Source organism: Phocoena sinus, chromosome 5, assembly GCF_008692025.1.
Source record: "Phocoena sinus isolate mPhoSin1 chromosome 5, mPhoSin1.pri, whole genome shotgun sequence".
Lineage (NCBI taxonomy): Eukaryota > Metazoa > Chordata > Mammalia > Artiodactyla > Phocoenidae > Phocoena > Phocoena sinus.
The window spans coordinates 2,149,639-2,164,081 of NC_045767.1; the positions used below are offsets into that span (position 1 = coordinate 2,149,639).

Genomic DNA, 14,443 nt, shown 5'->3' on the forward strand with positions numbered 1-14,443 from the left:
TGTTTGGGCTGTCTGCAGTTTGGTCTTCCCTTGATTTGTTCAAAATATTATAAACATTATTTGTATTTATTGTGGCCTACATATGTCAGACAGTGTTCTAGGCTTGGGATGTAAAAACAAAGAGGATCCCTGCCCTTGTGGTTCTTTCAGTCTGGTTGGGAAGATGGACATTAATCTGCTGGAGCAGATGGGGTGGGGTGAGCTGGGGTAGGAAGGGCATTCCTGGTGGGGGCGGGGAGCACGATGGTTAAAGTTCGAGGCAGAGGAGGTGCATCACTCCTGGCCTCTCCTCACTGGGATATATATAATCGACCCTCCTTAAACCTGTATCTCAGTTGTCCAGCTGTATCTTCTGAGGTATGAACTTGTATCATGGGAGGACAGATGTCTTATCGTTAGATACAGATCGCAATTTTGTTTTCATTGTTCGTACTCTTTATAAAGGGAAAAAGGAGGTTCAATTTAATAAACTTTTTTGGTGTTTGAGTGTGATTTTCTCATTCCTTTCTTCTTTAGTTTGGATGCTGTGAAGCTCTGTGTCTTCTTTCAACTGCCTTTCCAGTTTGCATTTGGAGTTTAGGTTGGCATTGTGGGTATGTATTTTCCTCGGCGCATGGCTGTCTACGATTATGTGATACAAACATAGTTATACGGATCCCTTTCTTTCTTTCTTTTTAAGTCTCACCTTAACAGTTTCACCTTTTGGAAAAATACCCATTGGAATATTTGCTTCTGCCCTGTTAGTTGTGTGGGAAGCTAGAGAAGGAGCTATTGGGAAATACTGAATTACTTGTAATTCTGATAGATGTCAGATGCTCACTCTTAAGCATTTTGGAGAATCTGAGGGTATGATTTGCAGGTTAATTTAAGGGAATTTGCATATGCTGGCAAAAGACTTTTCTAACTGGCTTGATTCTCTCCAAAATTATTCACTATTCACTGTGTATTAAAAACTTAGAAACATTTTTCATTTGAAATCAAATGTGAGTTATCGTGCAAAATTGTAATCAATTACAAGAGTAATTTAGGAACTATTATATTTATATTAGCAGTTCTCATTTAAAAATGATTTTCTTCCAGTAGATGGCCCTCATAGCATCTGTGAAATAATTCTGAGTCTTGTACAGCATTAAGGAGTAAGCTTTTGTTATGTATACTGATAACTGAGACAAATTCAGTAACTCACCATCACATTTGGAAGGAAATCTGCAGGTTTCTTGTGTGTGTCGGCGTATGGCCAACTAACTTTGCTTGAAGTAGGTGCGTTCTCTAGTCCTGGGTGATGGCTTTCCTGTGTCGTAGATGCAGCATTAGACCTGACTTCAGAGCAACTCTGGTGTTGGGGTAAACGTGCTAAGTCAGTCGAAAGAGAATTAAAAGTTATCAGAGTAACCAGTTCCAATACTTCCAGTCAGATCTGCTACCTGATTTCCTGTCTCGGATGACTTTCATGGGACTGTGGTTACAAGAAAGATGCTAGTTCACAGTAGTAAAATCGCTTTATGAGCTGGCATGAAATGAACAGTGATGTGCCTTCCTTTTGGTTCATAAGAGAAAGCAAGGCTGTTATCTTAAAATTTTTCTGTAATTCGATCTTGCAAATGTCTGCTTTCAGAGTGCCCCCACTGAGCGCCTCTGATGAGTCTAGAAAGAGCTGTACTGTGGGCATGGCCACGATGATCCTGACCCTGCTTTCATCAGCCTGGTTCCCACTGGATCTCTCAGCCCATCAAGATGCTTTGATTTTAGCCGGGAACTTGCTTGCAGGTATTGGTACTGAGTTGAAAGAGGGATTCTAGGTCTTTAACTTTTGATTTCCTTTGGGGGGTGGCGGCGGTGAGCGCATGGAGGAAAAGCATTGAGGTCATTGCCAGGGATGGCTTGTTCCTTTAGTCAGAATTTCAGACATTACCGACAGGCATAAATGTGTACTGCAGGCAGCTATCCTGTACCGAGTATTTTAAAGCAGCCCTTTCCCGATCTAGCCCCTCAGTTAGCTATAGGTAAACTCATTTCTAATTTCATTTTAGCGGGCACCCTGTGCAGGTACTGTCGCAGTCACGGGGCCATGAGAAAGTATGGTGTGCGGGCTCCGTTCTCGATTTGAATGTAGGTTTGCAGCGACACACGTCAACAGAAGTTCAGTGGCCGCACGGAGCGGCTGTAATCACTCTCTGTCAGGGATCAGGGCAGGAAGCGACATTTATGGGCTGGCAGGAGAGGGAACACCAGACGGGGCACAGCACACGTGAAGGCGTGCAGATGTGAGAGGTTGTGCGACGTTTGAGTGCTAAGTATTGTGGGTATTGTGTGAGGGCGAGGACGACGATGGAGAATGTGGCTGGTGAGGGATCCGTCTCCGTTAGCGAGGACTTAGTCTGTTTGCTCTGGGAGGGACTAACAATCTGGGTAGTATTTTAGGAAGATCACTCGGCTGACGTGAATGTGGATTGGAGGAGAAGTTAGGGAAACCCGTACTTAAGGCAAGATCAAGAGAGTCTGAACAAGATAATGGCTGTGGGTTGTGTGGGAAGAGACCCGTTAAAAGACAGTGAAGGGGGCAGAGTCAGCACATCGGGATCACCAGTTGAACTTCAGTTGTAAAGATCAGGAGGGGCACCGTCACATCCTGGGTGGATATGTGATGGCGACCTTCATGGAGGTTGGGGACACAGATTCAGGGGGAGATGTCGGTTTCCTGTGGAACCTGAGGCATCAGTGGGCCCCCAGGTGGAGGTGTCCAGCAGACTCTCGACGTAGACGGGTCTGAAGGACTTACGTCTTGGCCCCATGCTGTGGAGCTGGGGAGGTAACGTGTGTGCCCTTATCACAGCCAGTGCCCCCAGATCTCTGAGGAGTTCGTGGGCCTCCGAAGAAGAGGCCAGCCCTGCAGCCACCAAGCAGGAAGAGGTGTGGCCAGCTCTGGGTGACCGGACCCTGGTGCCCATGGTGGAGCAGCTCTTCTCCCACCTGCTGAAGGTGGTCAACATCTGTGCACACGTCCTGGATGATGTGGCTCCTGGACCAGCAATAAAGGTAACTCCTTGCTTGGGCAGCTGTTTTCAGCTGGTCCAGCTGGCTCCGTGGGCCTCCAGGCATGCCTCTGTTTATTCATCTGTCCCTTCCTTATCCTCTTTTGCTTTAAATAAACAAAAATGCTCATACCGTGACACTAGATTTAACACCTGGATGTGCTCATCCAATTTATAGCCCATTTGGTATCGTCTGTCATTTACTATCACCTGTGAGAGGGAAATACCTGGCTTTATTCTTGGACTTTCAGTGTTGGCCGAGAAAGCTCAGCATTGAAGCCGGTCTCTCCCGAAATGTTTTGCTTTTCTTTGAAGTACAGTTCAGTGAAAACTATTCACACAGTGAATTTAAGATGGCTCAGTTCACTTGTAATTGTATCTGATGGTTCACTCTCTCTCCTGTCTCTTCCACCTTGACAGCTCAGGTTCTCCTCTAGCTGCCAATTTGGTCCCCCTGCTGCTACAAGCTTCTCTCGAGTCCTTTCTCCCAGCTTAACCCCTGAATTAGTGTACTGCTTCTCTGACACTGGCCTTCTTTGCAAAACCTCTTGGGCCCTGGACTCAGTCCACTGCTTCGGCCGTTGATTCTTTAACCCCTGCTGGCCTGATTTCTGCCAGTTCCCCATAGCAACGCTCCCTGCCAAGACCCGCCTTTGACTCTCGTGGGTGCTTCGCAGACTCTGTCTCACCTCCCCTCTGCATCTCCCAGGACCACCTCTCCTGTACTGAGGCATTCTCTCTGGTTGGCTTCCGAATCCTCTGACCCCCTTCTACTGCCTGGATACTTCCTAGTTTAGTCTTCTTCCCACCATCCGTGCTTTCCAGGGCTCTGTTCTCAGTCGACCCCTCTCCATATTCTCTGGCCCAGGGCTGTCCAGCACAGCTCTCTGTAAGGATGGAAACGCTCCATCTACACCAGCTGGGACAGTAGCCACCAACCACATGTGGCAACCAAGCACGTGAAATGTGGCCAGGGCAACTGAGGAACTGAACTTCTGATTTTGTTGAATTGTCATTAAATTTAAATTTAAGTAGCCACCTGTAGATCATGGCTGTAGCGTGGGACCGGGCAGCGCAGTGCAGTCAGGTCTACTCTCAGGTCTTCAGTATCTAAGCCGGGCAGACCCCAGACCTGTCTTCGGAGTCCAGTGTGGCCAGCTGCCACGGGTCACCTCTACTTGAGCGATCCGTAGAAATCTCATTCGGTCTAAATCTGGACTTCTTGGTCTCCTCCCCAGCCGGTGCTTCTCCCCGTCTCTCACTCCATATTTTTCAAGCTAGAATATGGGAGTCATCACAGCTCTTCATCTTGCTCACCAAATTCTTTGTTTTCTCTCCTAAGTATCTTGCAGAAAGCCCATATATGTATATGCATACACGCATACACATTTACACATACCCATACCCGCGCATGTAGGTGCACACACATGTGCACACTTTTCTCTGTGCTCACTCTATGCTCACTGCCGCTGTTCTGGCCCAAGCTGATGTAGTCTCTCCTTTGCACCGCCGCAGTGGCCTCGCTGAAACAGCATTGTTAACATATCATACGGTTACAGTGGCATTCACACACCATGCACCTCACGCACTTAAAGCGTATGACTCTGTTTTAGTACACCCAGAGTTATTTGGCCATCACTACAATCCATTGTAGAACCCAAAAAGGAGCGCTGTACCATTTGGCTGTCATCCCCCGGCCCTCCCATGCCCCCAGCTCCAGGCAACCACTGAGCTACTTTCTGTTTCTGTACATCTGCCTGTTCTGGACATTGCATGTCAGTGCAGCTACACAGCTGGTGTCCTTTGTGACTGGCTCCTTTCACGTAGCGTGTTTTCCAGGTGCAGCAGCTTCTTTCCCGGTCTCTCTAGCCCTTCCCTGTCAGCCACTGTGCCCTTTGTGCAGACAAGGCTCCGAGGTGTAGGGTGGTCTCTCTCAGATCGTGGAGGGGGTGAGCAGCAGAGCTGAGGCGCCCGCGCCACTGCCTCCTGCCGTGTGGGGCTGGGGCGTTCTGTACTGTCCTGTGTATGCAGAGTGTGGGCTTTGTGGAGGGTCTGGGTTTGTTGCCTCCTACCTCTGCTGCTTGTTAGCTGTGACCTTGAATAAGTCACTTCATCATCGCTGAGCCTATTTCCTCATTTGAAAACGGAGTTCAGAGCATTGCTTTGTACCCTGTTTCACCCCCTGGCTCCCAGAGAGGGCCCCATTGCTTGCTATTGGAGGTGACATGCCGGGGCTCCGGGGGCCTCCTGAGACCCCGCCTGACTGCCTGAGGGCTCCTCCGTCTCTGAGCGTTCATGGTGCTCCCATTAGGAAATGCTGGGTCAGTTCCCACCACGTGCAATTGTTGTGTGGGCTAAAGTGGATGGTATGTGTACGGAGTCCGAACTTCATAAATGTGGATTCAAAGAAGAGAAGTGGATTGCCCGGGTGAATGGTAGAAGCACATACCATAGTTTTCAGTTCTGTGTTGGTTACACTTCCTTCACAGTTTGTTTTCTATTTTAGGCAGCCTTGCCATCTCTAACAAACCCGCCTTCTCTGAGTCCAATCCGACGGAAGGGAAAAGAGAAGGAACCCGGAGAGCAGGTGTCTGTACCCGTGAGTCCCAAGAAAGGCGGTGAGGCCAGTCCAGGTGTGAGGCCACGGCGGGGGAGTGGGAGGGGGCGGGCTTGGGGGTGCCTGTCTGTATTACAGTGGTTTAGGACTAAAGCTTACATTCATGTCAAGGTTAATATTACAGCTTGGTAGTTTTTGGAAATAAAATACATAGCAATGAAGCCAGAGAAATGGTTTCCCCAGGTGTGGTTTCAGGTATCGAATATTACTTACTGAGTGTACACAGACCACATTTTGGTCTTACGCACGTCTGAATGTTGCTTGCCAATGTGGGGTCCCAGCCGTCTGGAGGCGTCTGGTGCACAGCAGGGCGCTGTGCCCTGTGCTTCCCATGCTGTGCCTCCCCGCTTCTCCTCTTCTCACTGACTGATTTTCAGTAAGGGAGGGGGGTGTAGACGGCTAGGAATAGAGTGGGGTGACATCGTTGATTCTGATGTGTGGAGAATTCTGAAATAGGAAATGGAAATTTTACCTGTGGAAGGGCTGAGGGAGAGGTAAAGTGGGGATAAAATCATCTGAGTGAGACGAACCTGAGAGATTGACACACACTTGGAGGGGAAAGTCTTGGAATAGAAGGGGCCAGAGTGACCATGTGACTCTGCCTATGACGTATGTGGTCCGTGCCACTCTTGGTGGGTACAGAGCAGAGGCGACCAGACGCCTGTCTGCTTGTGCTGCCACCAAGTCTGTTCACATACCACCTCACAGTGCCGGGGCCGGACATGATTCTCCCGTTCATTTTGCTTATAAAGCGTTTATGTTAAGCATTTTATTAATTTTAAAACTTTATTTAATTTTTTTGGCTGCACCACACGGCTCGTGGGATCTTAAGTTCCCCGACCAGGGATTGAACGTAGGCCCCAGCAGTGAAAGCATCAAGTCCTAACCACTGGACCGCCAGGGAATTCCCTATGTCAAGCTTTTTTTTTTTTTTAGAGTTCTGAAAATGCTTATTCATTCAGTTCAGTAGTAAAGCATTTTAAAAGAAACTATTTTCTAAGTATTGATGACAATACCAGTGGAAGATTTACCAGCTAAAAAGCTTCAGAACTTTATAAATGCAAAGTTACCAGTATGTGACTGATCATCTTTCTGATGCATTAAATAAACTAAGGACCCCAAATCATGAGTCTTTAAAACCTTACACGGTGCTTGGCATTTAATATTTAATATCAGCTTAATGATAGCGTGTGTACCCTGACAGTTTTCAGAGCATGTTCACATCACCCCTGTTTGATTGCCTGCAGGGCTCATGACCTAAGTCGACCAGAGGTCAACCCCGTCGTGCCCCTGGGAGCCTTGTGCTCCGAGAGGTTTTGAGATTGACTGAAGGTCACGTCAGTTCTCTGACTCACAAACAGGCAGCCAGGCCAAACCAAACACATAACAGCATCACACTGCTTTTCTTCTTTTTCTTCTTTCTATTTTATTTTGTCGTCTTATGGGTGGTACTCAGAGCCTACTTACGTTCATTCGTCAATTTCTTGTTATTGTGAATTAATCAAAAAGTCAGGAAAAATTTGAATTTTATCCTACTAGAATACAATAAAAATAATTATTACCAGCAGTCTTTTTTAAACTTGGTGTGTGTTTACTTTTGATCTAAAATTTTTATTTTGTGTGGTGTGTTTAAAGCCTCTCGGCCATCTGAAACCTCAGGGCCTGTTCCAGCAACCAAGTCCTCGTCACTGGGGAGTTTCTATCACCTTCCTTCTTACCTTAAATTGCACGATGTCCTGAAAGCTACACACGCAAACTACAAGGTACTGCTTCTTTTGTAAAAATACACTCATTCACGCATTTCAGAGGATTGTCGATGTTTTTCTTAAGATTGTAGCTTATAGACATACAATATAAGTAAGTAAGTTAGACCTTGGGGATGTGAGTTACAGTTAGCTTTTTCAGCTTTGTCTTTCAGCTTTGTTTACGGTCGCGTCCATCATACAAAAGTTTAGGATTTTCATTGGGAAAGTGATGTCGTTATGGTTTATGGATGCCGTGTCTGGGCGTCCCAAGATCGCCCACGTTCAGAGATGCGCTAGAAGGTCTTGTGGGACTGAGCATGTGGTAGGGTTCCTCACGGCAGGGCGGGGAGGACACGCAGCCAGCCCCTGAGGGGAAGGATGCCAGCAGAGTCTGGAGCAACCTCTGCCCCCACGAGGGCCGCTCGGAGGACCCCACCCGCCCCCGCCCTCAACTAAGGTGCAGCCGCGTGCTGGTTACGGAGGCTCCCTCTGCCTTCACAAACCAAAATTCACACTCACAGAGGAGAGCAGGGGTCCAGCATCAACACATTGTTTGATAAGGCAGTCCAGGCGCAGTGAGCCACCCTCAGTGCTCAGGGCGGGTCTGACGTCAGTCTAGGGAACTGTTTACTGGCTGAGTTCCCAGGCACCCCCGAGGGCCAACCTTGCAAGCAGCTTTCTGGAAGGATAGCAGTCTGCGCTGTTGTTTCTCTTGCACAGGTATGTTTCTTACTTAGGACTTTCTCATTCTGAGATGATGATTATTATATTTTATTTAGTCATTTTTTGGCTGCACCACGTGGCTTGAGGGATCTCAGTTCCCTGACCAGGGGTTGAATCCCGGCCACAGCAGTGAAAGCCCAGAATCCTAACCAGTAGGCCACCGGGGAACTCCCCTTATTCTAAGATTATTAAGGAAAATCTCCCACGGTTTCATTCAGGGCTTTTCATTGTTTTCTTCCATTCAGTTTTTTGTGTGTTTAGACTATTCTGTCTGCAATTTGTTAGATATGAAGTATGCGTCTAACAGGTTTTTTTCCCAGCTGCCTAACCAGTTGCCCCTACAGTTTCCCAAATAGTCCATTTTCTGGCACTAATGGGTTTTGAAATACTACCTTTGTCACATACTAAATTCTCATAGTTCTGTATTTCCATTTACTCCTTTGTTATATCAGTCTGTCCATCTGTTCGTCCGTTAGAAGCACACCTCCTGATTATTGTAGCTTCATGATGTGTTTTTGAGGAGATCAGTTGCCCCATTTTACCTCAGGATTTCCCTGGATATTCGTATTTATTTTTGCATATGGACATGAGAATAAGCTTATCTAATTCCAAAGGAAGTTGAGAGTTTTTCCATTGGGATTGTGTTAAATTTGTAGATTAATCTGGGGAGAACTGATATCTTACACGCTAAGCCTGCCCGTCCAGAGTGTGAGATGCTTTTTTTTGTGTTGGAAACTTCCTGTTTCCTCAGAAAGGCACCTCAGAAGCACATGAAATTCAAGGAATTTTAAAAGATACTTCACATAGATCTTGCACGTTTTTTCATAAATGTGACCCGTGGTCATCCTTTTTTTTATTACTAATAGATCTCAATTTTTAAAAAACCATTTACAAACTTTATCTGGTTTGTTTTCTGAAGGATATAGATAATTTTTAAAGATAGAAGATTTGGAGGCTCTCTTTAGCCGGATGTTTCTCATGTCAAGCTCTAAAGTAGAGGAGGGTATGTTTAAAATCCCACACAGAGAAGACGTTTCCTTTCCACCTGTTCTCAGTGTACGTCATCTTCAGTTCTGGGGGACCCCCCGCCCATGTTCTCTGCAGCATCCCTCCATCCTCTCCTCCCTCTCCATCATCTCCTTCCTGAATGCCCTGGACTCCAAGGTGGACCCCTTTACTTTTGGCCTCCCTGGAGTCTCGGAGTCCCGCCTGCTGGTTGAGTTGCTGTGTGCAGACTGTGTGTGTGTGTTTGGAGCGGCTGGCGTGTCCTGAGATCTTCCATCACTGCCTCCTCACCTCCTCTGCTGCCCCACGGGGTGTCCTGCTCTCCCACTCTCCATTGTTCGCTTGACCCTTGGGCTCCCCGCTGCGTTATTTCCCAGTCTCCAAGTCCTTCTTCAGCTCTCCTCAGAGCCCTTTGACCCCAGTTCTCACATCTGTTCGCTATTCAGGAAAGGCCTTCCCTGCTCTCTCCCCGACCCCCACTCAAAGTCCTGTGCCTGCTGGAGGTGAACCCCTGCCCTCCTGCTTTTCCCTGGGACCTGGCGTCATGCAGTCGCCTGTCCCTGGGTCTTTGGGGGTCTCACTCCTGGATTTTTCCTTCCTTCCTTGGCCTACTGTGAACACCCTCAGCTTGATGTGACAGTGGTCACAGTGTTGAGATCCACTTACATGTTCATTTTCTGTGTCTGTCTCTCACCTGCTTTCCTCTCCCTTTGCCCAGAAAGTGTTTCCTCTTTCATCAGGGGTGGTTAGATTTTATTTCAGTGAGCAAATTCCTATCTACTTATTGTAATGCTTTTGTAGGATTTTTGCCAGTTTTTATTTTCACAGTCAATCCCTCCCCCTCACCCTTGTTCTTACATATTACATCTTTGGCCCTGAACCTTCTCTCAGTCTGTTAAATGGGGGAAATTGCTACATAATTTAATTCAGTTGGGTCCTTTAGGATCTTAACTTAATACCTCTTAAGACTAATTTAATATTTTGTTGTAGCCAGACTGAAAGGTTGTATCTGAATTTGATAATGATTTCCCCCAGGGATCTTAATGGGTGGAAGAAGACATGTGTTTCATATTTTTTGATATGCTGCTTATCAGGCACTGGTTATGATGGGCATTAAACATTCTTTTTCTCATTATGATAGAAGGTTAGGAATTATTTCTTTCAGTAGCGTCAGTATACGTTGGAAGACGCCTTTGAAAATAGTGTTTATATAGCGATCCGGAAGAGTAATTTCCTTTCCAAGGCATTTCCCGGTGCTAAAAACAAGCAAACAGAACCCCCCCCCCAACCATCCCCCCATGGTGAGTGTCGCGCTGCCTAGGGAACACACCACAGCAGACAGTGTGCGTCTGTGTTAGGTGACCGGGATGCTGCCAGCAATCATGTGTGCCTTCTCTCCCTCCACTTTCCCAAGGTCACCTTGGATCTTCAGAGCAACACCGAAAAGTTTGGGGCTTTTCTGCGCTCTGCCTTGGATGTTCTCTCTCAGATTCTAGAGTTGGCAACACTGCAGGACATCGGGAAGGTTTGTGTTTCCTTTCTTCTCGTTGAGCTGTAGCTGGCACGCTTGAAGTGTACCCTGGGCCGAGTGCCTCCAGGGCGAAACCCCACCATCCCGGCACATTCACAAAGTGGGGCGAAGGTTCTGCAGTCTGGGCACTTGAGTCTGATTCTTGTCTTAGCCTGAAGTTGCCAGGGGCGGGGTTCTATTTGTATCCTGTTTTCACTTTTTGCTGTAAATTAGCTCAGACCCAGATGAATTAAAAAATTGGTGGGTTTAAAACTGTTGACAGAGTCCTTTACTTTATTTGACCTTCGCACATGGCAAGGTCAGAGCAGTCTCTGGGGTGTGGCTTGTTCCTCTGGTGCCTCAGGAAGCAGCAGAGCTGTGCTTGAGGCTCATGGACTTCGGTTCCAAGCCCAGTAACCTCCCTGCACCACCCACATGTTGTGGGGACATGTTCAAGCACACGGGAGAGTTAAGAGGTCGTGTGGTGGGTGCCCGTGTTGTGTCCACGACCAGATCCAGCAGTTACTGTTTTGTCCACTTGCTCTGCTGTGTTTGGATCCACCTGTCCAGCTACCGGGGCATCTTAGTTTCCAATGAATTTCAAAGTGAGTTACCAATAGCCCTCCTTAAACACGTGTCTCTTAGAAGTGGAATACAGTGAAGTTCCTTTGTTTTCATTTCTCTCCATTTTTTTTTTTTTTTTTTTTTGTGGTATGTGGGCCTCTCACTGTTGTGGCCTCTCCCGTCGGGGAGCACAGGCTCCGGACGCGCAGGCTCAGCGGCCCAGCCGCTCTGCAGCATGTGGGATCTTCCCGGACCGGGGCACGAACCTGTGTCCCCTGCATCGGCAGGCAGACTCTCAACCACTGCGCCACCAGGGAAGCCCCATTTCTCTCCATCTTTTTCTCGATATGCATAAAGCTTACCTGGCTTTAATCATTGTACACATCGTCTTCTGTTTCTCCTCACTGTGCCTTTTACTTTTTCCACATGTCAACTCAGTGGGTCGGAGCAGTGCTTAGTCCAGGGCTAATTCTTCCACCACCGAGGCAAGGCCTCCCTGGTTCTAGCCGGCGCCCCATAAACCCGGTTAGGGAGAGCAGTCACTGTTCCAGCCCTGTGTGAGTTCGGAGCGCTGTGCCCTCTGACCCTTCCTTACGCACGTGTTGAGTGGCTCCCAGGGCCTCCCCCGGTCTACAGAGTCCTCTCCGGGAGCTCTCTCTTCTTTGGAGCCCTCACTGTTCCCACTTCCCCAGACTCTCAGCTCCTCCTCGACTCGGGGGGTCCCCTGAGCTCTGCTCTGTCCCTCGCCCTTGTGCCACCACCCAGGAGCTCTCTGAGGGCAGTGAGCGGGGCAGTCGTAGGGCTGACTTGCTGGTTTCCCATTTCTCAGGGATGCCTGTCCTCCAGTGCCTCCTGGTCACTGTCTTGGAACTGTGGTTTCATATATTCATATATTGGGTTTTTTTGGTTGTTTGGCTGTAGGGTAAATCTGGTTCCTCTTACTGCATATTGGCCAGCAGTGGAAGTCTCCCTTCATCGTATTGTATGTTAATATTCGTGCCCGGGACTTGTTTCCTTGAAGGCTGCTAACAGCAGCATCCTCTTCTCACCTGTTTTCAGCGCCTATAACTCAGTTTCTGTCGCACATGGAGCATTTCATACGTGTTTGTTAAGAGACGTGGTTCTTTGTTAGGTAACTTGTGATGTGAAGGCTCTGGTTGTAATTCTTCCGGTTCGCACTTCTTAGTTGCCTGCTATGAGCTAGTGAAAACAAGGTGACGTGGAACAAACTCAACCCTGCAGAGTATAGCTTTGGATATCTAGTCCAATAGGAATAAATCAGAATCTTAAAAATACATGGTCCTGAGTATTTGAAATCAACAGAAATCTGTTGCTTTTTAGTGCAGGAAATATACCAAACAAATGGAGTGAGAGGCCTTTTCAATGTAGTTGGTCTGATAGACGCAGTGTCTGGGGACCAGGTGGGCGGTGAGGGGGGAGCTGCTTATGCTGGTGCCTGGACCGTTCATGTCTTCAGGGACCTTGGATAACATGGACCTCATTTCTGAGGCTGGTAAAAACAGTTTGTGAGAACAGTCGTTTGAAGGCAGTCATTTTGGTCATTTTTGCAGGTTGCTGTCGGACACAGGACCTTACGCTAAAGGGAAATGTCTAGGGCTTTTTGTGGTAAATCACACTTGATGTAGTATGTGCTACGTTCAGCTGAACCTCTGCAAGGGCCCCACAAATGCAGGGCTTTCACTCCTTTGTAGACTCTGAGCTCCTGCCCTGACAACAGGGCTGGATGCCGAGGGCACAGCAGATCCTTGATGCACAGTTTCTGGATGAGTGAGAGAAAGAAAGTATAAATGCATGAAAGGAAGGGTGAGACATGGCTGCTTAGATTTCCATGCTTTTTACTGACTTTCTCGGCTGGCAGTACGTGAAAAGCTTCTTCTGACTGTCCTCTGATGTTTACTGTTGTACACAATTTAAACGGAAGCTGTCCAGTGGCCTGCTCTCCGTGCAGAATTCACCACAACAAGTATCTGTGAATTGCTTACTTTAATGTCTTGCTGCCTGTCCTTTGCAGTGTGTCGAAGAGATCCTGGGGTACCTGAAATCCTGCTTCAGTCGAGAACCAGTGATGGCAACTGTTTGTGTCCAGCAGGTCAGAAAGCAGTTTCTTTTAAGCCCTTCACCCCAGCACGCTGATGTAATGCTGCCCATCGTTCAGAAGGTGGTGCTGGTGGCGCGTCCGGCAGCCCCACCTGTCCCGCCTTTGCTCACTCCGCTGTTCTCTGGCCAAGAGGGCTGCTCCTCCCTCATGGTCCAGGAGGAGGACGCTCGCCCCCATGGGGGCAGAGGATCTCAGAAGCTGTGCTGGCCTCTTGTCACTTAGCTGGTGTCCTGGTATCCCTCCGCTGTCCTGCGCAACCTGAAGTTTTGCTAACATACCCAGTTATATATAGGTGGATTTGATATTTGTGTGGGAGATTCTGTGTTACTTCAGATGTTGATGGCTTCAATTCTTCCACTCTAGCTGTTGAAGACTCTCTTTGGGACAAACTTGGCCTCCCAGTTTGATGGCTTATCTTCCAACCCCAGCAAGTCTCAAGGCCGTGCTCAGCGCCTTGGCTCTTCCAGCGTGAGGCCGGGCTTGTACCACTACTGCTTCATGGCTCCGTACACCCACTTCACCCAGGCCTTAGCCGACGCCAGCCTAAGGAACATGGTGCAGGCAGAACAGGACCACGACACCTCAGGGTAACCTTCTGATAGTCTCCTGTGTTCAGAGAACTCTAGAAAATGTGGTTGCTGCAAGGATGCTGAAGGCATGGCCCTGCCTCCAGAGAAGCATGTGGTCCAGTGGGTGAGATTGCGGGCGCCTCAGTATCTTAGCAGGGCCGGGCCGGGGGAGAGGAGTGCTGAGTGGGCTTCCCGGGAAGCGCACTCACTGCCGATTCGTCAGCCAGCCAGAAAGGGGACACGCTGTTCCCCTGGGCGCATGACGACATTTCCCTTTAGAGTAAGTTCCTGTGTGTTGGTGGCGCTTTGGGGCCTGTAACTCAGGTGGCTCAGTAGTGCTAGTGTGTAGAGGGCATAGGTATTATTACTCTCTGTTTTGTAACTTTATGGCTAAAAGTCTGTTTTCACTCAAATTTATAGTTGTTTATGGTGCCTGGAATTACAGTATTTGTTTCTTAAATTACCATCAATTATTCGTGCATATTTGAGTTACTACTCTGTAGTAACAATAGAATTCCTGGTTTTTCTTTATATAGATGTAGTGATAAAACAGCTATAG

The 14,443-nt window shown here is 47.9% G+C and overlaps 1 protein-coding gene across 6 annotated transcripts in view; it reads left to right on the forward strand.

Annotated features, from left to right (window-relative positions):
- The window catches only part of HTT (huntingtin), a 137,784-nt gene that overhangs the window by 62,132 nt on the left and 61,209 nt on the right, over window positions 1-14,443 (forward strand). For all 6 annotated transcript variants that reach the window (XR_004349927.1, XM_032632142.1, XM_032632144.1 and 3 more), the window contains 8 exons: window positions 517-593; window positions 1,616-1,767; window positions 2,834-3,036; window positions 5,539-5,665; window positions 7,285-7,412; window positions 10,537-10,647; window positions 13,229-13,306; window positions 13,679-13,902. Coding sequence is in view for 5 of the 6 variants with exons in the window: in XM_032632142.1 (XP_032488033.1) it covers window positions 517-593; window positions 1,616-1,767; window positions 2,834-3,036; window positions 5,539-5,665; window positions 7,285-7,412; window positions 10,537-10,647; window positions 13,229-13,306; window positions 13,679-13,902 (1,100 nt within the window). In the remaining variant the exon portion in view is untranslated. The remainder of the gene's footprint in view (window positions 1-516; window positions 594-1,615; window positions 1,768-2,833; window positions 3,037-5,538; window positions 5,666-7,284; window positions 7,413-10,536; window positions 10,648-13,228; window positions 13,307-13,678; window positions 13,903-14,443) is intronic.